We start from the raw sequence: 23603 nt of genomic DNA, 5'->3' as shown, positions 1-23603 counted from the left end.
AATAGAATAAAACCCTAGATCTTTTAGGAATTTCTTTTATGAAGAGTAGCCGACGTCTGCTGGAGTTTAAACATGCCCGCTTTTAGTTGATCCCACCACACAATGAGTATTTTCCCCCCCATGTCGCGTTACAGGTCAGATCACCGGATGGGTGGAAGTTAAAACTTTCTCCAGTTTCGCCATATCAACCGCTTCCCTTTGTCAGGATTTCCAGAGGAGCCACCAACCATGATCAGGAAGGGAACAGTTAGATGTTCAGTCTACATGGAACATTCGTCGGTGGTCTTCTGCATTGTTAAAATACATTCACAAAATCAGTAACTTTTGGTTTGAACGCAGTAGTTGACCTGGGTCCATTGTAATAAATGTCAAAGTCTGTTTATGGGTAGCAGCAGCAGACTGGATCTTCATCAGGATGTATTGTCCTGATTCCGTCTCGGCACGGTAAGCTGTTCGTACGTAGGAAGGGCGTTATGGCAGAGGTGGTGTTCAGAGTCCATGGAGCTGCTTCGATGAGGCGACCTGCTCGTTTGACCGGATTGTTGGTTGGAAACTAGATGGTGAAGCATGTCGGTGATGAGATTCAACTTATGATCCATCTGTGTTACCTATACAAAAAAAAAATCATTATACGTCAATGTGACTGCAAAACTAAACAGTACGAAAAGACAAAAAAAAAAAAAGACATAAATGACACATTTTAACAATTAAAGTGTAGGAACTCCTTGTGAGGATCTCATCAGTGGCGGAACAACCGGGGTCGCGACTGCGACCGGGCCCTGGAGTTCTGCCAGTCAGGGGGGCCCAAGGGGTGCCCAGCGGTTGCTGAAAACGACCGCTCGGCAACTCTTGGGCCCCCCTGACTGACAGAAATCCAGGATGCCTCCGCTCCCCGCCGCTGCTGCCGCCGTCGCCGCTGCCGCCGCTGCCTGCATCCAAAACAGCGCTGCCCAGAGTGCAGTTTTTGGAGCGTGAGGCGTTTGTCTCGGGTGCTGGCGCTCAGCAGTGAAGCGCCAGCACCTGAGACAAACGCCTCACGCTCCCAACACAGGAGTTGACGGTAAGTGACCTACAAAGGGGGGTAGGGAGGGAGTGGGTAGATCGTGAGAAGGGGGGGAGGGAGTGGGTAGATCGTGAGAAGGGAGGAGGGAGTGGGTAGATCGTGAGAAGGGGGGTAGGGAGGGAGTGGGTAGATCGTGAGAAAGGGGGGTTAGGGAGGGAGTGGGTAGATCGTGAGAAAGAGGGGTAGGGAGGGAGTGGGTAGATCGTGAGAAAGGGGGGGTAGATCGTGAGAAGGGGGGTAGGGAGGGAGTGGGTAGATCATGAGAAAGGGGGGTTAGGGAGGGAGTGGGTGGGTAGATCGTGAGAAAGGGGGGGTAGGGAGGGAGAGAGTAGATCGTGAGAAAGGGATAGATGGGTGGGGGGGCCCTTAACAGATTCTCGCACCGGGGCCCTGAGGTTTCTAGTTACGCCCCTGGATCTCATCTTTATTTTCCTACTCTAAAAATGTGTTCCTATGCCGAACGTTTGGTAAGTTAAGGTGAGATTTCTTGTATTCCTCCTCATTGATTTAATTTTACATCACACCTAATTGCAGGGGAACACAATGAGGCGCACCCTAAGTAATCTGCTTTACTGCAATTTAAATAGACACCAAAAGCCAATAAATAGAAAAGTATTAATTATTTCCAACGCAATCTACTCTATTCCTGCTGTGTCCTTGTTTTATTGGAGACGATCATTTAGTCACTTTCACAGCCTAAGAAATAATACAGTATTATATATATATATATTATATATATATATATATATATATATATATATATATATATATATATATATATATATATATATATATATATATATATATATATATATATATATATATATATATATATATATAATATATATATATTATATATAATATATATAAGCATTTCTATATAGATGTAAAATGATATAAACAGTTTCCAGCAGACATAATTTAAGCATTGCTGATAGATCCGTTACCTTATCTTCCACGCGGTTTAACCTGGAACCAATAGTGTTGTTCCCACGATCTTTCACTTTATCTAGACAGAAAGAGGAAAAAGGAGTTTGAGTCAAGTGGCATTTCCAAAGGGGGAGGTTGCTTTTAGGAACCATCAAGGTTTAGGAAGAGATTCAGACTTTGATTTTAGCACCATAGGATCATCAGCATTCTGGCCCCAATAACTAAAATGGTCAATAGTAAGCGGTAGTAGCAGTTCTTCTTGGTAGGCTTTGACTATTTCAAAGGTGCTACTCTGACCTGGGGAGCTTGGGTGGGCACGAGTACCACCCAAGCTCCCCAGGTCAGAGTAGCACCTTTGAAATAGTCAAATAGCTGATGCTCCGGGGGATCTAGTGCTGCTGCTCCGCATGGGTGCAAGTAATTGGGAATGGGACATATGGTTGGCGCTACTGCCACAGCTGCTGGGAATTTCTATTTCCAACCCCTGCATCTCTCCTTGCACCCTACGGAAAAGCATTTCCCTTCACAGGAATCAACGCCAAGTAACCACCCCATGTCAATAATTGGGCAGGCTACTCAGTTTTCTGACAATTAGCACCTCGTAAGCAGCGGAGGTTGGAAAAACAGATATAACAAATTCGGAAATGGTTTAAGCTGGCGTTGGCCCAGAAGCAGGTAAAAAGGAAAACAAAGACACAATTCCAGCTTATTCTTAGTTCTCTGCAACAATTAGCTTAGTACAGTAAATGAACCTTGAAGCGGCTGTATGACTATTGACAAGAAAAAAATATATACTTTTAAATGACAAACTATGAAATATATTATTTGACTAAGCGAGTAAGTTACATCAAATAGAGAACACAGAGGAGTGTCCCTTAAAATACATCCCGAACTCTTCATTATTTACCTGATACAGAAAGGAAGAGAGACGGCTTCCCCAACGACTGGTCCAATCTGGAAATTAAAAGAAATATTTTTAACAAGTTTCGAGTGGACAGAATATGAAAGAGCAATGTCATCAAACTGCATTATTATATGTATTTAAGTGATACATTTATTAGGAACCGGCAAGAGCTGGATGCTGCCAACCCAACAATATAACAACACCCACAGGTTTCACAATAGCTTTACAGGGAGGTTGAGGGACTTTATGGAGATCATTAAGGGCAACATTAAGCTTGAAGACCAGCGTAAATTATTTTTACGAAGGATGGGTTTGGTGATCCTTTTTAAATTTGAAATTTAAACTACATTCATTGTACAATGCAGTGCCCGGAAAAATATAAACGGATACGTTGTCCACAACCTTCTCTGCAGCTCCTTAATTCGGACCATCAGGTTAAGGTGACCTTGAGAATATTGTTCAATAACATCCCGCACATCATACGGTTTCCTCGCTTGCTGTGTGTACACAAAATAAAAATAAGGAGAAGTCACAGCTGATCTTTCAAACAAGCTTTTATATTTATATATATATATATATATATATATATGTCCCAATACAACTACTCTAATTATAAGAAGTAACAATAGTCTGTTAAGGGAAGACGGGACACTTGGGAGGTATCCAACACATCTAAATGACATATTTCCCCAGTGGGGAAGCGCAGGTTCCCTCGATTGTCTTTTTTTCCTATGCATCAAGGCTTAGACGGTTGTAAATTTCTTCATGGTACGATTCCTACAATACAAAATATTTAATATGCTAAACACACCTGAAATTTCTTTTTTGCCACAAAGTACTGCATCCGTCGAATTACTTTTATTGCTGCTCTGTGATGTTCCCGAAGTCTGCAAAAACACACAAAAAAACTCTCAGGATAGAAGCCTCTTAAATGGACGCGATCACAAACGGAGTGCAGTCGGAAGAGTGTTCCAGAGCAGGGGTATCCAACGGGTAGAGAGACTTACTCTGAGATATGGGTTATCGGGGTGAGTAGCGTGTCTCCTTCCATGTCCAGATCCTCCGTAAAGCTGTTTGTCCTGATAAAAGGCGCAGAACTGACATCTAACAGCCCAAAGGATTTTTTCACTGTTAAAAAAACATATTGGTAAAGAGACTGTCCGACTTTGATGCTTACAGTCAACTGGCTTTGAGTTTCTAGAGATGGCTAGACGGTGTTTTACTAAATCATATATGAGATAAATGTGTACATTGTAACCTCCATTGTCTCTAAGTTTGCCACCCAGGTGATGTAGAAAGGATAGAACTGCATGCAATTTGTCACATGATGAATTACCTGTGTTTTCATATGCTTCCACAGAGTAGTTGTCGCTCTTTTTGTCCTCCGCAACATGGTCATAAGTGATATGTGGAACATTTAACATCTTCTCTGTAGAGCCTTCTTCTCTTTCTGTGCGCAGTTTCTTCCTCTTAACCTGAAACGAAGAAAATATTTCAAAAGAAAAAAAAGGTAGAGAGTGTACAAATGCCCTTTTTAAAAGGGGGGACACATGAAATAATATTTTGTGCCGATTTAATATGTAAAAAGAGAAAATGAACTCCATATGAAGCAGATCGATGGTTGAGCGCTAGGAAGCATCGATCACAAGGCGACGTAGATCGCTAGCACCTTATGTGGTTCAGATTAATGGAAGCTGCACTTTGGGTTCTTTAGATCTCGTGAGAATAGTTTTACAATACAGTTCCCTCTGGCACAACACTATTAAAGGTGCTGTTCCACCAAAAAAACTAATCTGTAGTAAGCTAAGCAAATAAACCTTGGCATGCTTTGTTTTTCAGGGAAGGGTTTTATTGAAAGGTGGACACTTAGCTGGCAACAAGTGATGTTTCTAATGTTGCATTTAGTGACAATGTGTCAAATTCAGGTAAATGGCAAAGAAACACGAGGACAATCAGAAAAATACAGAATAGCAAAAGAGAAATACCATGACGGTTTTCTTGGGCTTTGGGCTTGGCGACATGAACTGGTGGTTCCGTGGTTGTTTCCGGATGTAGATCTTCCACGTTGCAGAATCTGGATTTTCAGCTGCATAGCACCTCCACGCTGTCTGGAACAAGGGAAGCAACGGCGTTCATCTGTTACAAGTCTGAGCATCGACTCTTACGATCGAAACGTTTTAACTCTACGGCTAAAATCCATTACAGGATGGATTCATTCACATTGAACAAAGCTTTCCCGGGTCAGAAACCCAAGTCCTGGAGCTTGAACTGTGGGAACTCACCACAACTGTTGGGGCAATTAACCTTGATGTGAACTAGATCAACCACCCCGAGCGGTGTCATATTTTTAACCACATTCCCACCACATACCAGGAACCAGAGGTTATATACGGAGAAGTGAAACATCTTGTCATGTATATTTACACTTAAATATTATATAAAATGCATCCCCACCACTGAGGAGAGTTGTCTTGGTGTAAAGGCCGTTACCTGAATTAGCGATGCTGCGGCTGGTATCTGTCGGTTAAAATGTTTCTGTCTCTGTTTTTGTTGCACTTTCAGGGCAAATCCTGAGCCTAGGATCCCCTGGAGATAATATAAGAACGTGGAACAAATGCTTCAAATCAGGTAAAAATGATGCCATTCTTTGTATTCAACAGGTAATTATAGCCAAGTAGTTTTTTGTTCAAAAACAAATAAAAATATTATGCTAATCTTTTAAGGGGGGTCACAATAATAATCAGATTGCTTTTTGATGTTTTTTTTGTAACTGTTACATTTTTCTTCATTTTATATTTCTTCTTTAGAAAGAGTGAAACATTATTAAAACAAAAATTAAAAAAGTTGCCTAATTCAGACAATTGTAAAAAAAAATATTCTGTTCTAAATTGTATAGAACTGTTAAAATTTGGAAATCCATTTTTTTGGAGGCCAGTTTTAATTTCAGAAACGATGATGACATTTGTAAATATTTCCAATCATGTAGAATTAGTACATGAAAAAACAGGCTTAAGAAACATAAATATACTTCCCTAAAATAAATATAATTTAAAGAGACCTTGGAAGTTATATATAAAGAGTAATTCTGCAGCAAAGACCACAAATGTTTCCTTTTTCTCCACTTTATACCAGAATGGTTTTTTATATTTTTTTTTTAGTCAACCCATTTCCTATTCCCGAAATGAGCCATTTGAGACATTTACAAGTTGACGTATTGGCCACCTTAGGCGATATCTGTAGTTTTTGCATACGTAAGTAGGGAGCTTACCGCCGGTAAAGCGAAAAATGAAATTGCGAACACCGAAAAGCAAGAGGCGATAGTTTTTCCGATCCAGGTCTGAGGAACCTTGTCTCCATAACCGATGGTTGTAACTGTGACCTAAAGAAAACATAACAGAGATATAGATGTTATAGAAGCAGATACAGAGAGGAAACACCTGGAGATTCCATAAAAGAATTCAGCGTAGCCTTGAACCCAACACCTAAAATACCTCTTTCCCTTTCATGTTTGGCGCCTTGCATATCCAAGAGACCTTTACTAATCCTCTGGGCCTGGCGGCTTGCTTGGCCGCTTCATCTACCCCTTCAATCTTTTGTTATTTTCATATTTATTTTACATTTATCATATCAAAAATCATCAGGCAGACATAACTACCTTCAGATGAATCCATAAACTGAATTCCATTTAAGTTCTTATTATGTAACCATTTATATTTCATGCTGAATGTACTTACTACTCCCCACCAAAGGGCATCTGCGTAGCTTCCGAACTGATACTGCCCTGAATCGTCAACTGCTTCTTTTTCAGCCAAATACACAAAATAAGAAGAGAAGATCAGCCCCAGGAACCCGATGTAAAGGGTTGTAATGAGTTCCTATAAAGAGAAGAATTTCGCCAACCTTTAGGTACAGAAATACTAACGAACCGTAACAAATAATAATACTGTCAAAAGCAAGGCGTCGTGGTTATACAAACAGTCTATTACACAAGAGTAATAAAGGAAGCTTGATGTTATCCCATGGTGTCAACATACTTGTCTGTGAATAAACACCACTGATCCCAGAAGTCTCCAAGTGCCACCTTGACGGTCAACATGTAGCATCCGTAATATCTGAAGAAAACGGATTCCCCTAGAGAAGAACAACATTACATGTAAAACACGTAGTCCATGTAATTTATTTCTCTGTTGAGGGTAAGGTTCAATTGTCAATTTACAAACTCCTAAAACCTCTCACTCTATAAGTAAGTTCTGGACCTTTTGGCTAAAGGGAAGAGGTAAAGCTTGGTCGAGCAGGCTCACAAAGCCCGGGATGTGGTTTTTGATGCCCCCTGGTATCGGGGTATCATGGACCCGTTTATGTGGTGTGCGGGGGAACTCCACTGACATGGGACGTAACTATGCCCTGGCCTTTAGCTGGTGGAGAAAGAAGATCAAAATTTGTATAACACCAGCCATGGGCTAGGGTCTGAACAAGCTGAAAATCACTTCACTTTTGGGGGCACACATGGTGTTGATTTTTGATCACAGTTTTTTCTGGTTCTTGTTGAAAACGCCACAGTGGAGCTGGGTCCCTTAAGACTTGACTTTGGTGTGGGGGGGGTTGAGTCTTTTGTCCACCACCCTTGAAGACTTCAGTGGGCCTCCTCTTTCTTTGGAGGGGGACCTAGAAGATCCGATCTTCTCAAAGTTGTCATATAGCTAAGTTTTGTTTCTAATTTGTCTTGCGCATGGGGGAGGGGGTGCCCCTTGGTTCATAGCACTTGATGTAGCACCCCTATAATCCTTCCAGTGGTTTTGACTTTATTATGGGTTTGGAAGTTGCTTTGCTCATAAAAGTCTTGAGCCAGGGACTATTACATTGAGCATTTAAGGGAAACATTACCTTATGGCAGATGTTGCAAAAACTTGGCCATTGGATCCAACACAAAGAACTATGACTGAAGCAACGACTACTATCAAATCTGGAAGAAAAATATGTTTTATTAAATAAATAAATGTATTAATTCAGCACAAGCAACAAACTAGGTTCTTCAAAGAAAAAATTGTAAGATTGTGAACTCGTTTGAGCCCTCCTTAACCCTTGTTTCTGTAAGACGAATTGTTATATTATACTGCTTGTTATATGCCATTTACCCGTTGTACAGCGCTATGGAATTTGATGGAGCTATATAACTGCCGACAGCTGTCCCAGCCAACGACAGGATAGTAAATAGCTAAACAGAGGTAGACCCGAGCTTGCTTCACATAGAAAACACTCCTGAGAGCACTAAGGGAACGGCAGTTGTCAATCAGTATAAGGAACATTGAGAAACAACCTTTCAACATCACCTTTAACGAAATTTGAGTATTTGGATAAAATAAGAAAAAATGCGTTTTTTTTGGCATTGGTGTAGCGTTTGTGCACAGGCCACTCTTACCTATTATAGAAATAGGCTTCCTAGCAAACCGCAGCCTTCCCCATACTCCAACATATTTGCTTCGACATCCGGCAGACCACAGACGGACCACATACTCTGCTCCAAAGAATACCACAAGTACGATTTCCTGTGGGGTGAATAAATATGTTTCTCAAAACGTGAAAAATCTTTTCTTGCGCCTACAGAGAAACGTAAAGTTTTGCGGATCAGATTTTTAGCTTTATAGTAGATATTTTCTTCTGGCCTCTTTAAGGACTAGTATAAAATACTGAATATGAATCGGCTAAAAGACCATAAAAAGCAAAAAAAAAAAAATTAGCTTATCAGAGCTGTGCTAATCCCCAAACAGCCTGTTTGGGGGCACTGACAAGCTGGGGGAAAGATGGCACAAACAGCTTATATGTACCATCATTGTCCTCAAACAGCTTGTCTGTGCCTTCTTTGCCCCTTTCAACATACACATATGTAAACACACACAAATTACATACACTTACTCAAACTCACTAATACACATGTACACATCCATGCTCACACACATACACAAGTTTATATATATATATATATATATATATATATAAATATATTATAAAATTATATATTATACTAATTATATTATATATCTAATTATCTTTCAATCCAATAAGAAGATAAAAAAAGCTACAAAATATTTTACAATTCTTCATATATTACACAAATGGAAACCTCGATCTACTGTAAATTATTCTACAGCATAGGACACTGGACACCCTCTATAAGGCGAGCTTCAGACCTGTCAATCAAACAGGTAAGGGAATTCTCAACCAGGTTGCTAAATTCAATACCGTGCCAAATTTAGGAAAAGACCAAAAAGTATATTTTTACATTCATTCTATTTTAAAGATAAGGGGAGCTAGAGGTGCCCTTGGCGTATGTATATTGCACAACATCCCTGCTTCAGAAAACAATGTTTCAGTTTTAAAAGTTCTCACATTCTTTCAAAGTAAAAAAAAGAAGAACGCAAAGTTATTGTAATAGGGATCTGCGGTATAAAAGCAAATATTCCATAAATCATGATTTCCTTTATGAAATAAGAGGACCATTTGCTTCCAAGGTGGGTGCTTTTGATCCAAAATAAGGCAACTTCCCCTTAATTAAATTAGTTTTTTGAATTTCGCCACTTAGGGGGAAAATTTGTTCTTGAATCCAAAAGGCAATCAGATTTCTCCTTGGATCAAGAAGCTCTAAAACATTAATGTTTATTCTATTATTTATAGCCTTGTATGAAAAAAAGTAATGAATCCCTAAACAGACCTGCTTTATTTTTCCCAAATGCCAACAGTATCCTTGCAGTCACCTTCACAAATTAAAGACCCCAAAAGAAAAAAAACAAACAGTATATTCTCATTGAAATGACTGCGGCCCTTATCCCGTTGCAATATAATAATGGTATTTAACATGGTATGGGTAAAGTATGGGTGTTCACTTTACAGATTTGTGATATATTTGTCCTTGTTGTTGATTTATCGTCCTTGTTGTTGATTTACCGTACTATATGACCATTTTAGGAGATATTCCAGGGACGGAGGCGTAAAATTAAAAACACGTGTTCGCTGCCCTTTTAATGTACTTTGTTAGTATTTCTAAACTACTGCTTCTTAAAGTCCTGCTATTAATGTATATTTAAAAACCCCATACCCATAACACGTTCATGCATATACTTTGAAGCCTCACACAATTAAACAAATGGTTTAAGATACCGTACTTGGGGTTTTCAAGTAAGTAACGATTCCCCCCCCAGCTAAAGGAGAGAGAAGACGTGAAGAAGTGACTAAGATAAAAAGGAAATAAACTTTATTCATTAGAAACTATACCTAAAACATCCACAATTAAATATTACATTGGGCAGAGCGAAGGGTTAAATTTTTTTTAAATCCTCAGTTATCTTGAGGTTGCTAATTTAACAATAGAATGAATATTAACTTTTATGAAACAAAAGTTACCGGTAGTCATTGAGCTTTTAAAAGTAACTTTTTTTTCTCCCTAAAATCATCATAATTAGAACTTTAACATTATGGATCCAAGGCTGACCCTTCAAAGAATAAAAGACCACTGAATGATCAAAATGTTATATCAGTAGAAAATAAAAGCACAAGGAAAAAAGGAGGATCTTTTGGGGGCATCTGCGCCCCCAAAAGACAAACTGTCCCTCCTAAAACGAGGGTGGTATGGCGTATCGAAGGCAAGGCTAGCCCACTGCATGATAAGGTGAAGCCCCCCATTTCATTCCTATAGCCACAACTCTAAATAAGAAAAACATGATACATTAACATTATCTGATGACTGTCTCTGTAGTTGGTCCATCTAGGATGGTCCACCAATATAGACGACATGGACACTTACTGTCCAAAGGCACATCGTGGCTTGAGTTGGATCTCTATTAAGCAAGGCTTATGGGGCAGACCAGGCTGAAATGTGTTGCTTCACATGAACAATGGAGGGACCAACGTAATATGTACTTGGACAAAGGAAGGGAATCTAAATAACTATTTATTAATGATAAATGCGACATTAACCCTAGCTTGTCTTAAACCATACATCTTACAGTGCAAGAAATAGCAATTCTACAATAAAACTGCACCTTTATATCACGAACTTACCATCCAGAAGAGAGTTTCTGTGGCCAGGTTCGAGTATTGCTGTATCGTTGAAAGCACACTGAATATGAGGCATATTAACACTATAAGAAACCTGAAAAAAAGAGAATTTCAAAAAGGTTAGTTTTATATAACTCAAGTCCACCGATAAGCAGAGAGAAAAAACACACAAACGCGGATTTACGTGTATGCTTAAATTTAAAATGCTAATCGATCTGTGGAAAGCCCTTTTGCTATTATGTTAGCAGTTTTTATGGAAAGCATGGAAATATCTACTGTAAGTGACCCCAAACTTTTGAAAGGCAGTGTACATGTATCATAAACACCAATGACCAAACACTGGTATTTCACGTCATATTTATGTCCGAAAACGGTCACTACATGCAATAATGTCTAAAATAACTCCCTTTCAACTGCGATCGAGTAAGAATTTTCTACTGTTACAATAACTTATGCCTGGAACCCCTTAATGACAAAGCCCGTACATGTACGGGCTCAAAATGCATTGTTTTCAATGGGTTTAGGGACCGCCCATTGTCCTTAAGGGGTTAATTGCCTAAATTCACATAAAAATACCAGAACTAAGCGGTAATATCCATAGCTAATACTAAAGGATAAACAGATCTTAACGAAATAACGTAGAGAGTTAATATAGACTGCACAGAGTAAGGCTGGTGATGACCTCATGACGTAGAATTAGTAAAGAGAAAGTGATGCGAGACCTAGAATAACCTTTAATAAATTTGTTAAACATTCAGGATAGAAAGTTTGTTGCTCTTGTTTGTAGAAGCTCTCATTTATAACTCAAGTCGGGCGTATATTGTCTGTAAGTGCTTTAAAAGTAAATATAATGTCGGAATGTTCTCGCTTTCATGATTTCATTTGCATTTGCGGCCTTATGAGGTCCACGTTCGGCTAGTTGCTTTGAAAGTGTGTCATGTGTGTTTTGGTTGTCTTATAAAACACATTTCGTTTACTGAGTGATGAGACAATAGAACACAGATGAGCCGAATATTGCGCCAGTGAAGTAACCAGGATAGTCTAGTGTTATGAGCTGGTGTTGAAGGGACACCTCATCTATTTCTGAGAACATAATGGGTACTCAATGTCATTAACGTACATCGCACGCCTCAACATAAATCGAGTCATCCGACAATGATAAAGGACGTTTTTAGCTGCGGCTGGTTTATCAAACTCTTCCTTCGTTTACGCTCCGCAAGAAAACCTTACAAAAGGAGGTCCCAACGACTAAAACATCTCATAGAACAGACTTTTCATCAGCGTTGGGGACCGATTTCTAGGTAGACCCTTTTTCTCAGTCAAGAGAAGGTGGGAAAGTCAACAGAAAACGGAGTCAAAGAGACAGAAAACCGAGCCAGTCTGAGCAGCATCTACACAAGATAAAAGTAACGTTCAGCACACAAAGAATTGCCTGCACGTGGGTCCGTCTTAACCCAAAAAACAAACATCTAATGCTATAGGGTGTTTGTTTTGGCAAAGCTTTGTCTCCGTTGGCATTTTGTAATTTTCTGTTGGATCTGCTTCACGTTCCCAGGCCTACATTTCCTTATTACAGAGGGGGAAAAAAAGAAACAACAATAATAGTCAGAAAGTTATAATTATGTTCTGATTTAGATACGTTGCATTCATTACTGACCTTGAGCCTCCTGAAGTCAGCTACGATGGAGAAGAGGTCCCTAAACATGCAGCAACCACTCATCTATTATATACTCCATCAAAACAAATTCCAGATTGGATACAACGCTTTATCTGTTCTTGGGAGAGTTCTGCAACAACCGTTGCCTTCTCCGCCGCCCCATGCTCTTTAGTTGGCGAGTAGGCCGATTCTAGGCCTTGCTTGTGGTGCGTGTCCGCTTGACCGTGCGGCATCCCGCAAACTCGCGAGAAGGTAAGGCACGTATGCACATGACGTCTTTGACCTTAGATGACCTTTTTTTTCCTCCTGGGAATGTGCTATTTAAACACCGGGCCTACATTTTTTGTCTGCCCTTGGGTGGTGTAAAGGTGGTGGCAGAACCTGTAGTCTCCTGTATCATTCACGGTACAAGACCCGGCTTGTTCCAGCAACCTTGCCTCAGTCTCCTGATTTGGGTTATCCAGATGTTCATGACTGACAGTACCAGACCTGGCTCGTTCGAGTGTCCTTGTCTCAGTCTCTTGATCCGCTTGTCCTTATGTTAATGATGCATGGTACCAAAGCCATCTACTCCCAGTGACCGCTCTTCAGATCACCTTCTTACCAGAACCAGCTTTCTTCAGTACGTGTTTTCCAGTGGGTTCCAGTCCCTCCATATTTATTACAGATTATATATATATATATAAATATATATATATATTTATACTTATTTATAGAGCACGCTCAGATTACATAGTGATACTAAATTGGTACAGAAAAATAGAAAGAAAATTGTTACTGGTACAGAAGGAAAAGAAGGCTCTGTTCTTAGAAGCTTACACTTTTCTATACTCTATTTCACCCTTGAATCGTATAAGGTCACTAGATTGTGTATGTGCGGCAGGTACTCCCAACAATGTAGCCATTCATTTCCCAATACCTGGTCTCTACCTGTAATTGCCCGTCTATCCCAAACAATGCTTTTTTGTCAAGTTGCTTTACGCTCATGATTTCCAAGTCATCTGACATATCTATGTCAACAGTGACCATTAAAAATGTTCCATTAATATAGTTAAGAAAAACCTATGCTCCTAAAAACACAGTTTAACCCTGAAACAGCATTGATTTCGCAGTGAACCAATGGCTCAATATACGACTACGCTAGGATTAAGTTGACATATTAACTCTGGAACCTAGAACCTAAATGGGCCAATGACATGCTTTGGCGGACTCTTAAATTTGTACAAATGACCTTTTTATATGCCTTAGGTTTTAGAAATAATAGGCTTATCTATATATGAATATATATTTATATATGTTTATTATTTTTATTTTTTTCTCATATAGCTTTATTTTCTGGTTATTTTTCTTTGTTCAGATTCAGGCATTACAAACAAAATTACACGCCTCTAAATCTAAGAATGCTTTTATTTGTATAAACTGGTATGTCATGCCTTAATAAATTCCTAATCTTCTGCTTAAAAATCAGATTTTAAACAATCAAGTTTCCTTTTATTTAATTATAAAACACGCCTAATGTTGAAAAATGTATTTTCCTGGTATTTCTGCATTATTTGGAACGCAGCTCGAGCAGCTAACGCAAATATATTCCCGGTTCAGAATCCTTCGGCTTATTCTTGAAAAAAAAAAAAAAAAATACCGTCATGAGCTTTGCAAACAATGTCGGATTATTAAAATTAATTTGTTTGCGACTGATAACAAAGCCCAATATTCTGCTATTCTAACCCTTGTTGCACATTGAAATTATTATTACTAATGCCAAAGAGGGCTGGATGACGAATGTCTGTAAACTCCGATCTGATGACATCACAGGGAGTGTACAATGACCGAGTCGCGTCCCAAGTCAATGATATTCTCACCCACAGCTAAAGCCAATGTTATTGCTCATTTAAGCAAAATATTAATTTATTTATTTAAATCAAGCAGATGAGCGTATCATTATTCCTGATGTTCTGGCAACTCTTTTCATTAGAATCTTCCATATGCCAAAGGGTTCATTAGCTCTGAATAAATCTGTATTTATATTACTTAATGATATATTTGATGATCGAAATAATTGCAAGAAATGTTCCTTCATCAGCTGCTTTCAACACAGCTCATAAATATGCAATTTTGTAGCTATTAACTGCGTTTCACTCGGTAAAAGTGAAGGGGGGAAAAAAAATTATAGATTAGATTCACTAAGCTCTGAGGGTTTGATCTGCTAATGTTTATGGGACCTTGAAGAGAAAGCAACTAGTGGGAACTGGGAGTTTGACCCAGAGTCTCCTGGTGAAGCGCTGCTTTCCTGGGTCTCTGGGCATTTGGTCACCCCCCCCCATTGCATCTTCTACTCCGTGTCTTCTTAAGGATGTCTAGGGCTAGCCATGTGTCAATTTTTGAATAGCTCTGGCCCCCTCATGAAGCCACACCATCAGAAGAAGGAGAGCACCCAGTAGCCTACCTTGGGAAGTTCCACTTCATGGTTAGTGGATGCAGTAAGAAAGATATAAAGTGGGAGTGAGATTTTGGAGATGAGTATGTCATGGTGGCGAGTTTAGCCAAAAAGATTACTCAAAGCGGTATACAGGCTCGGATTGGCCATCTGGCACACTGGGCACATGCACGGTGGACTATAGTGCCACAAACTCAGTCAATCTCCAATGGCAGATCGGGTGCTGCAGCACAAGGCCAGCGGCTGCATCCTACATGAGCAAAAAGAACGGTCAGGCGGACGCCAGCCTTAAAATGCCAGGGCCACCTCGTCTTTGCCAGTCCGGCCCTGCTTTGGAGAACACTCAAAGCCTTATCTTTGTTTTGTTTTTCGACCAACTTTGCCCTTTGTAAATAAGATCTATCTAAAATATTAAAGGCAGGCTGATCGATACTTGTAGCAAGTAATACGTTTTAGAAATATACCCAGTAGGATGAAATAGTATATGTACAAGCTTAAAAAAAGTTACAGAGCTTTGAACCACCTTAAGTCAGAATAGTGAATGTCATAAAAAAAAAATAATCAGCATTATCTAATTTAAACAACTACAGAAGTTATGGAATCCAAAGATCAATATCTTTGTTTTTTACCTGTCCTGGTGAAACCTACAGCATACCTAACAACATGTTTTCTTAGCCCTAATATTGGTTTAACGCATTTTATAAAAGGAGGCGATGAAGGATACTTAGCTAGAAGTGACCCTATTTCCTAATCCTAAGAAAAACTAGGGTTAAGAACCATTCAGCAGACTTTCACCCATACGAACATACAAGCCATCTAGATATCAAACAATATACTTACCAATCAAAGCAGATATTTTATCATATATGTAAAGATCTTTCATTTTTTTTATAAGGTGGGTTTCAGTACAGGAAATCTCCAAAATGTATTAAATAACAATAAAAAAAGTTATAATAATAAAACAGTAACAACTACCAGGACATGAGATGCCAATTTAGATAAACCTTGTAAAACATCCCAGTTTGTCATTAGTGGTCATGATGTAACTTCTTTTTAGTGACAAAGTAACCGTTTGTGTAATTATGACACTGGGAAATGCAAGAAAGGAATATAATCATCGAATTTGGTCTTTTTGGAGCAAATGGCACTACATCCCAAATGGCCAAGTGACGGCTACCCAGCTCTTGGAGAGCTACAACTACCATGATTACCTGCTAACTTACTAAACATGCCAATGGACCCAGGGATTTCCAATCCCACCACAATTTAGCAACTTTCTATTAGCTTCCCCATCATACTGCAAATGATCATAAAGTGGAGAAACATCAGGTTATGTTTAAGGCCTCTGGTCTTTGCCTAGAAGGAACGGAGACAAAGCTTACACAAGTACTTGCTAAACCTCCGTAACTCCAGGTATTTGGTAAGAAGCAATTCACATTTTTGTCCTTTTCTTGTTAATTAAATTACCCTAAATTTGCTAGATATTTTGATAACCCTATCCCAAGTTTCTTAGACAATGAATTAAGCCCTTGCTCTAAGACCAGCAGATAAAGTTCAATTAGCTCATTATTGCTATAAATATTTAAATACGATTTCACACATTTTATTATTTTTTTTTTTAAACTTATTTTACAGCAACCATATTAAACATCACATGGATGATTCTCTTACAATTTATGCCCTTTCAACGTATTCTTAGTCAGATTTCAAGTGTGAACTTTTGTGCCGACCAATGTCAAGTCCAAGTATGCACAAATCCTATGACTTCCGATACGGCAAAGACGCATAAGTCAACAACGGAGGCGATAAGGAAGATTGTGCCCTCAATACCAGAATAAACTAACCATAAACCCATTTAGCAAATGACTGTACCTTACCTACGTTGTATTTGGTTTTGACTCAGATATACATGTACTTTACAGAAAAAAAAAACATTTACATATGAAATGAACCAGTTTGCGAAAATTTACACCGGAGGCTTTGTTCCCATAAACAAACATCTAGCAACTTATCAGTTCTTTACCTTCATTTGCATTCTTTAGATAGCTATACAATATTTCCAATTTATCTCACTTGGTGCGAGAAAACTGCATGCCACAACGTAGAGATAACATGGCAGGAATTATAAAATGTTCACTCTTCGAGAACAGTTCAAATCCCTTGAGATTAAGAAGCTACTTGATCAAACATATTTAGAAGGTGTCTGTAACATCTATGGAAGGACTTGCCGAAAGACAGGGCTTCTCTGATGAGTGTCTTTGGTGCGGAAATCACACGCGGTCAATGATGAATTTAGTAAACTGCTGTAAAAGTGCAAAAAAAAAAAAAACCCAAACATTTAAGCCAAAATAATTATTTTTTTCTAAAACAAATAACCCAGTTTAATTACGATGTTGTCATGGCATGGTTTAGCATGGTAGGTCTTAAGTAAAACATCAGTTTGGTGGTGCAATTTTCTAGCGATGCCATCAATTTTTGTACAGTTTCTTTTTGAGATGGCATTCTTTTGCTGTGAAGCGTCTTCTGGAGAAGGCATTCGTTTGCTGTGAAGCGTCTTCTGGAGAAGGCATTATTTTGGAGAGCTGGGTCTTCTGGAGAAGGAATTTTTTGGTGGAGCTGGGTCTCCTGGAGAAGACATTTATTGGTGAAGCTGGATCTCCTGGAGAAGGAATCCTTTGGTAGAAAAGGTTCTTGTAGAGTAGGCATCCTTTAGTGGAATGGGATCTTCTGGAGACAACATACTGTAAGGGTCAGGTCTTTGGAAACACAGTTTGCTGATAAAGGGTCTTCCTAAGAATAGTTATTCAGATGTGTGGGGTTTCTTATGTTGCCATTTTTGGAATGTCAGCTCTTTTAGACATTTAGACCGTTTGTGGGCAAACTATTACCAATTCTTGCAACAAAGGAAAAACACGAAGTATGAATGAGAAACACGAAACCCACCATTATATTTCACACCCGAACTTTTACTTTAAATCACATCAAGTAGACTAGAATATATTCTATTCAAGCGACAAAAGCCACACCTAATATAACACATACTATTACCAACATGAGAACATGAGAGAAATCAAACTTGATTAACAGGTTCCTTCTCTGAACAGCACAAAATGTATTGGACATTAAAAGTAAACAGAAAAGCAGAAATACGGTAATTTGTTCCCCTTATTCTACTTTTTAGATATGGTGAGGGCACAGAAAGCCGGTGGCAAGCACAAAGAGACCACAACTACCTCTAACGTTTGCCCCGTCCTCTAACAAAGGCAGCAGCTAGAAGCGCACGCACATAATTAGTACTTTACAAACCGTGTGCACTTATTTCATCCATACAAAGATCACAGAGATGATTGTCACGCAACTACAGAACAGCAACAGCTGACAACATGTTTCAATAATCAATTATTTAGAGGAACCGTTCAAAAACCATCTCCTGTCTTGATTTTGCAAACAAAACATCAAAAGGTGTTTTACCCCCTTTGGGTTACAAAGAATATTGCCAGCTAACCCGTAAGCGGCAGACAAAACACAGTGCCCACTGATGACCACAGGGGCCAGTATCATTAGCTGCCCAAAAACCCAGACAGAAACCACATTTCTGCACATGCGATGGGTCCCAAAGCCACAAAACTGCAAAAAAGCAATGTCTTTGTAAGTCTTAACCCAAGCAGAACGAGCGAGGCGTTGTGGAACGTTTTACTGGAGATCATGATTGGGAACGCCGGTCTGCAGTGACCCGTTTCCTGATCCTTGTGTGATCTACACAGATTGTAGGAAGAAGATGGAGAAACCGAATAAAAGGACCCTCATGGGATAAGGTCAATTCTGGTGCAAAGTGGTCTCATTTTCACAGCAACCACTGGAAAAATCAAATCGTCGAGTACATTCCATTGGTTACCATAGTGATAAGGCCACCATTAAAACGTTACACCAGCATGTGTCCCATAAATGACCTCCTATGTTTTCTATAGTCAAAAACAGGAGGGTTTTAATCGTTTTTAAGCGATAAGGAATGACAAAAATGTCTCAATCATTCTTTTATTAAAAAGGAAGCGCCAAAACACCAAATAGTTCTATCCATTACGGCGCTTTACAAAGGGTCCTACTTTAACATCGCTACACAGCAATGGATACAAGCTTACTACAGTGGGCCATTTCGGCCTAAAATGTGCAGTCAGCAAAGGTTCGTGCTGATGCTCCGCGTGTATAAAGAAGGAGTTAGTTCTGTTTATGTTTTTCTAACAGGGCTTTACATGGAATGTTAAATAAAAGAAACATCTAGAGCAGACTACGCAGCGCACTGGATATACCAGTATTGCTGAAATTTAAGCTCAGTTATTTTTCCATCTACTTTTGCGAGTATATTTGTGTTTATTTGTTACATGTGTTTATAATTAAGTCTATTAGAGGTGTTCAATGCTGATTGGCTGAACCCCGTTTTAAATACCGGTCCCTATATGAGAATCGTCTGTCTATGATTAAGCCCATATGGGCGAAACGCGTAACACACGGATTCTCTGTTCCTGCTCTTATGGATGTGTACAATAAAGCTTTGTGATTCTAACGGACGTATTGCGATCCGAATGGAATTACGTAAATTGCGCGCTGCTTAATCTGCTTTAGAGGTTTAAACAAAAATGTTAAACAATCCACGTCATACTGCTTAACAAAGAGAGAAAAAAATAAAATAAAAAGGGAAAATGCTCATCTCTTCAAAAAGGACTTATTTTTCCATCACGAAAACAAAAAGCAGCAAATCTTAGTATGGAAATAAATACTTGGGTAACTTCGGTTCTTAACGGTAACCTAACTGGTTGACCATAGTAAATCTATCCCTAAGTGGCTCAGAGGACAGTAATAAGCAGATACCGTATTTAATGAATACAATAAGTGGTTTTCCACTCAGCCGTGGAAGGAATGTCACCGAGCAGCACCCGAGTGTAGAACTCCCATCATGCTGTTATATCGCCCTAAGGAAAATATTACATTTGTAACAAAAATTTGCGCAAATTGTTTCTTTCTAATTTATTTCTATGTTTCATGCGATTACTCGTGATCTTCTGCTGTTTGAGAACCTACAAGCCTCTTGAAAAGTCCAAACACAGCACCGATTGTATCATTAGTGGCACAAGGTGCGAATCACGCTTGGAGATATTTATGCTACAAACTGCTTTTTTTTTAAAGCCAAATATTGTAAAAATGTCAAAACGCGTCTTTATTTGCGATAATTCTCTGGCTTCACATACAGCGCTTCTGACCTCAGCTCGGGCTAGTACGGCCGCTTAACGTCTGAAACTGAATGAGGAGGGATTTTGATTTTGAAATGAGAATTCTAGAAAATAAAACAAAATCTGGAGAACCAAATTTTTTAATTTAAAGGTACTACAAGCCGTTAAGGTGCATTAAAAATGGAATTTGAGCAGGGAATGAAGTATGAAATCTGTAATGGTGAGCAGGCCGGCCAATGACCCAGTAGGTTTTGAGCAGCCTGGGGGACTTCATGATTCTTTCTAAGACATCGGATAAACATTATGATTGCTTATCGTGCAAGAAATGGACATTCAAGTCCAGACTCCGTGCTCGCAAACTCCCGCTCCCCTGGGTTTTACGAACTCGCCGGTTTTCCACCACCCCACCCTTTGGCTGCCATGTTCTCCAACCACTCATCGTGTGTTTGCCGCACACAGACAGACAACCTCTATAACCTGTCTGGCAGCGAGCGCTGTAATTAATGAGAGGCAGGAAGCTATTCTGGGCAGTCCGGCACTTAACAGTCTCGCTCCTAAATGTCACACGTGTCCAGATGCGGGATGACTAACCCGTTCCTAAATCCGTTCGGAGCTCAGTAATAAAACACAGCAGTGCTAAAAAACCCAGATGCTCGCACTCGCCTGTCTCGCTTTTATTTAACATTTTGGGACATATTTATAAATTTTACATTTTGTTAGATCGCTTCCAGCTCTGTACCGAGAAGCAAGTTACGTTTTAGCTGATCATATTGTTATTATGGAATGTACACTGCAGCTTTTATATTACCCCGATGGGCACCAAGTTGTGTTTGCTCCTTGCACTTCTGCCACTTGATTTGTGAGTTTCTGTATTTATTTCTTTAAAAAAATATATATATTTTCCATATTTGTCTGCAAATACACATATCACAGAGCCGTTGTTTAACGTCGCAGATTTAGATATAGAATCAGCACACGCTATCTTCTTAGCACCATCTTCTATAAACTGTGTTAAGTCCAACAAGGATGAGTCCAACCCTATCTGCTGGGACTGGGCAGAGTCCAGCTTACAGAACACGCAGAGTTACTTTACAAGTTCCTCGTTCTCATTAGTGAACAGAAGTGGCCACAAAACAGAAAATAAGGGTCAATTTGGCATGTCATGCTTGGTAAGATGACCCCCTTCTCTACCATAGGCACATGTATACCTGCAAAAATAGACGGGGCACCAAGTATGGTCTACCAGAAGAAGAGGTCAAGGTTTTGCCAGAACTGGCTCAGCTTTGGGTCACACTAGACATCTGGTACAAGCCTGGTCTGAAACAGTGAGTTCAATCAAGTGTAAAATAATGGCGGCCCAAATCCTTGAAGCCCGGCTAGCCCGAGGTGCGTGTTCCTCGACCTGCCATAAAGATTATTATCCATTGTGTATGAGACTCTGTAACGCTTAAACATTATATACCTTTTTAGCTGTAAAGGCTATGTCCTCAACTGTATGAAACAACATTTCTCTTTTGTTTATTACTTTAAGATCCACAAAATCCATTTTTACGGTAAACCCTCTGTGACGTGAGTCGGGGGGGCTTTAAACAGTATAAGAGATATGGAAGTTTAACGAGATAAGAGTCCTGAATTCCTCCCGAACGCTTGTCGGCTGGAACAGCCAATCACAGCACGGCTTAATGACATTGTTTTTCACGAACGCAGGCAGACCAACGCTGATAAGTGCTTGTGTATTCACGTTTGCCATTTGTCCGAGGCCTAGATTGTTGACAGGGAAATCATTTGGGAAAGACACCAAAAGAAAAACCCAAGGACAACGTGTGCCAGAGACATTCCAACACATTCTACTAGAAAAGCGATCTACAGCGGAGCTTGGAACGCGGCGATACGCGGGACGCTTTAATTCTATAAACTGAAAGTTCTTTCAGGACATCTGTGAGGCGCTAGAGCAGTCTAACAGTACTTCGGTATAAAAAAGAAAAGTCCGTTGGAGCATCAACACTTCTGTGAAGAGACGCTTTGTGTTACAAGCTGTAGGGAGTTATGAGGAAGTAGCACTTTAGTGTGAAAGGAGTAGATCAGCGGATTGGCATCCCTGGGGTAGACGCTTTAAAAAAAAAAAAAAAAAAAAGCAAATTCAAATTTAGGCTGGTAAGGAGAAAAGATTATAGGAGGCATTGGATATAGCATGATTATTATATAGCGCCAACAATTTACAGTCCATACGTTCAAAGGGTGCGACAAAACTAGAACCGACAGACTAAGAAAAAAAATGATAAATAGGTAGAGAGGTCCCGGCCGCCAAGGCTTACGCTCTAGAGCCTATGCTTAGCTAATTGTAACAATTTACGGATGGAATTATGTTATAAACCTGGTATTAGATCCCTTATGTTAAGAGGCATTTAGAGCTCTATCACAAAGGCTACTTCTTTTTGTCAGGTGCGCCCTGGCAGACTCCCTCCCGGCAGATACCTGTCCTCATGCGCAAAGAGAAGCTGCAAGGGTGCACGAAAGGACAAGGAGGATATGACTTGAGCGGCTTCCAGTTCCCAATCTGCTCCAGTTTCCTTTCCCATCCAGCCCACGGAGCTTGGCCAAGCCCTGGGGCGACAGCCTGCACTGGCCTGTCTGCTCATATGTTTCTTCTACACGTGACAAAGCAAGAAGTATTCAGAAAATGCGAAAAGCCCCTCGATCTAGGAGAGATATCTGCAAGGTGGAATATAATTATTCCAAGCTCACCCTACCGCCATCGGAAACGGAAATACACTCTAAAAAAACGGAAATTCCTGACAATTATGTGATTGTACTAAAAAATAAGCATTTCACAATATTCTGTTTTTAAGACACCTCTAGTGTTTCCAGAATATGTTTTCAGCAGATGCATATTAGCCATTTGTACACGTTCTCAATCGGTTATCTGAGCCCAAAACACCCCGTCTCTTCATCATACTGCCTGAAGTAAGTAGTAGAATTGCTCAATCTTAAATCACTCCATAGACACTCCAACTAATGAAAGTCTTTGGAGGAACGGACTTCATTAGCATTGCCATAAAGCATCAGCTCAGTGTGGTGTTTGAGCAGGGAAAGCCACCCAAAATATCACATGACTGACAACAATGGTGGCCTCCAGGTCTGCAGATAAAGGGAGTTTACTGACGCAAAATGAAATAAAACCAGCTTTTTGCCAACACCAACCACGGCACTGGGGTAGAAAAATATATATATCCCTCTCCCCAATTTTTTTCACCTTGAAGGACAGCCTGAAAGAATATACAGACAGTTTTTATATGCTACGTCTATCAAAGTAACGTGTTTTTAAGGTTGCACGACCA

At 39.7% G+C, this 23603-nt stretch overlaps 1 protein-coding gene across 2 annotated transcripts in view; it reads right to left on the bottom strand.

The window, feature by feature from the left end:
• Window positions 1-21: 21 nt before the first annotated feature.
• KCNQ1 (potassium voltage-gated channel subfamily Q member 1) overlaps window positions 22-23603 on the bottom strand; it is a 38225-nt gene continuing 14643 nt past the window's right edge. For both annotated transcript variants that reach the window (XM_053448905.1, XM_053448904.1), the window contains 15 exons: window positions 10953-11043; window positions 8317-8443; window positions 7782-7860; window positions 6932-7028; window positions 6632-6772; window positions 6166-6276; window positions 5388-5483; window positions 4883-5005; window positions 4234-4372; window positions 3905-4025; window positions 3709-3784; window positions 3300-3394; window positions 2901-2947; window positions 2011-2072; window positions 22-608 (listed from right to left, as the gene is read on the bottom strand). In XM_053448905.1, the coding sequence (XP_053304880.1) occupies window positions 411-608; window positions 2011-2072; window positions 2901-2947; window positions 3300-3394; window positions 3709-3784; window positions 3905-4025; window positions 4234-4372; window positions 4883-5005; window positions 5388-5483; window positions 6166-6276; window positions 6632-6772; window positions 6932-7028; window positions 7782-7860; window positions 8317-8443; window positions 10953-11043 (1603 nt within the window). In that variant the 3' untranslated portion in view covers window positions 22-410. The remainder of the gene's footprint in view (window positions 609-2010; window positions 2073-2900; window positions 2948-3299; window positions 3395-3708; window positions 3785-3904; window positions 4026-4233; window positions 4373-4882; window positions 5006-5387; window positions 5484-6165; window positions 6277-6631; window positions 6773-6931; window positions 7029-7781; window positions 7861-8316; window positions 8444-10952; window positions 11044-23603) is intronic.

This window comes from Spea bombifrons, chromosome 10 (assembly GCF_027358695.1).
Source record: "Spea bombifrons isolate aSpeBom1 chromosome 10, aSpeBom1.2.pri, whole genome shotgun sequence".
NCBI lineage: Eukaryota > Metazoa > Chordata > Amphibia > Anura > Pelobatidae > Spea > Spea bombifrons.
The sequence above is the reverse complement of the archived record's forward strand: the minus strand, read 5'-3'. Positions and strand labels throughout refer to the sequence as shown.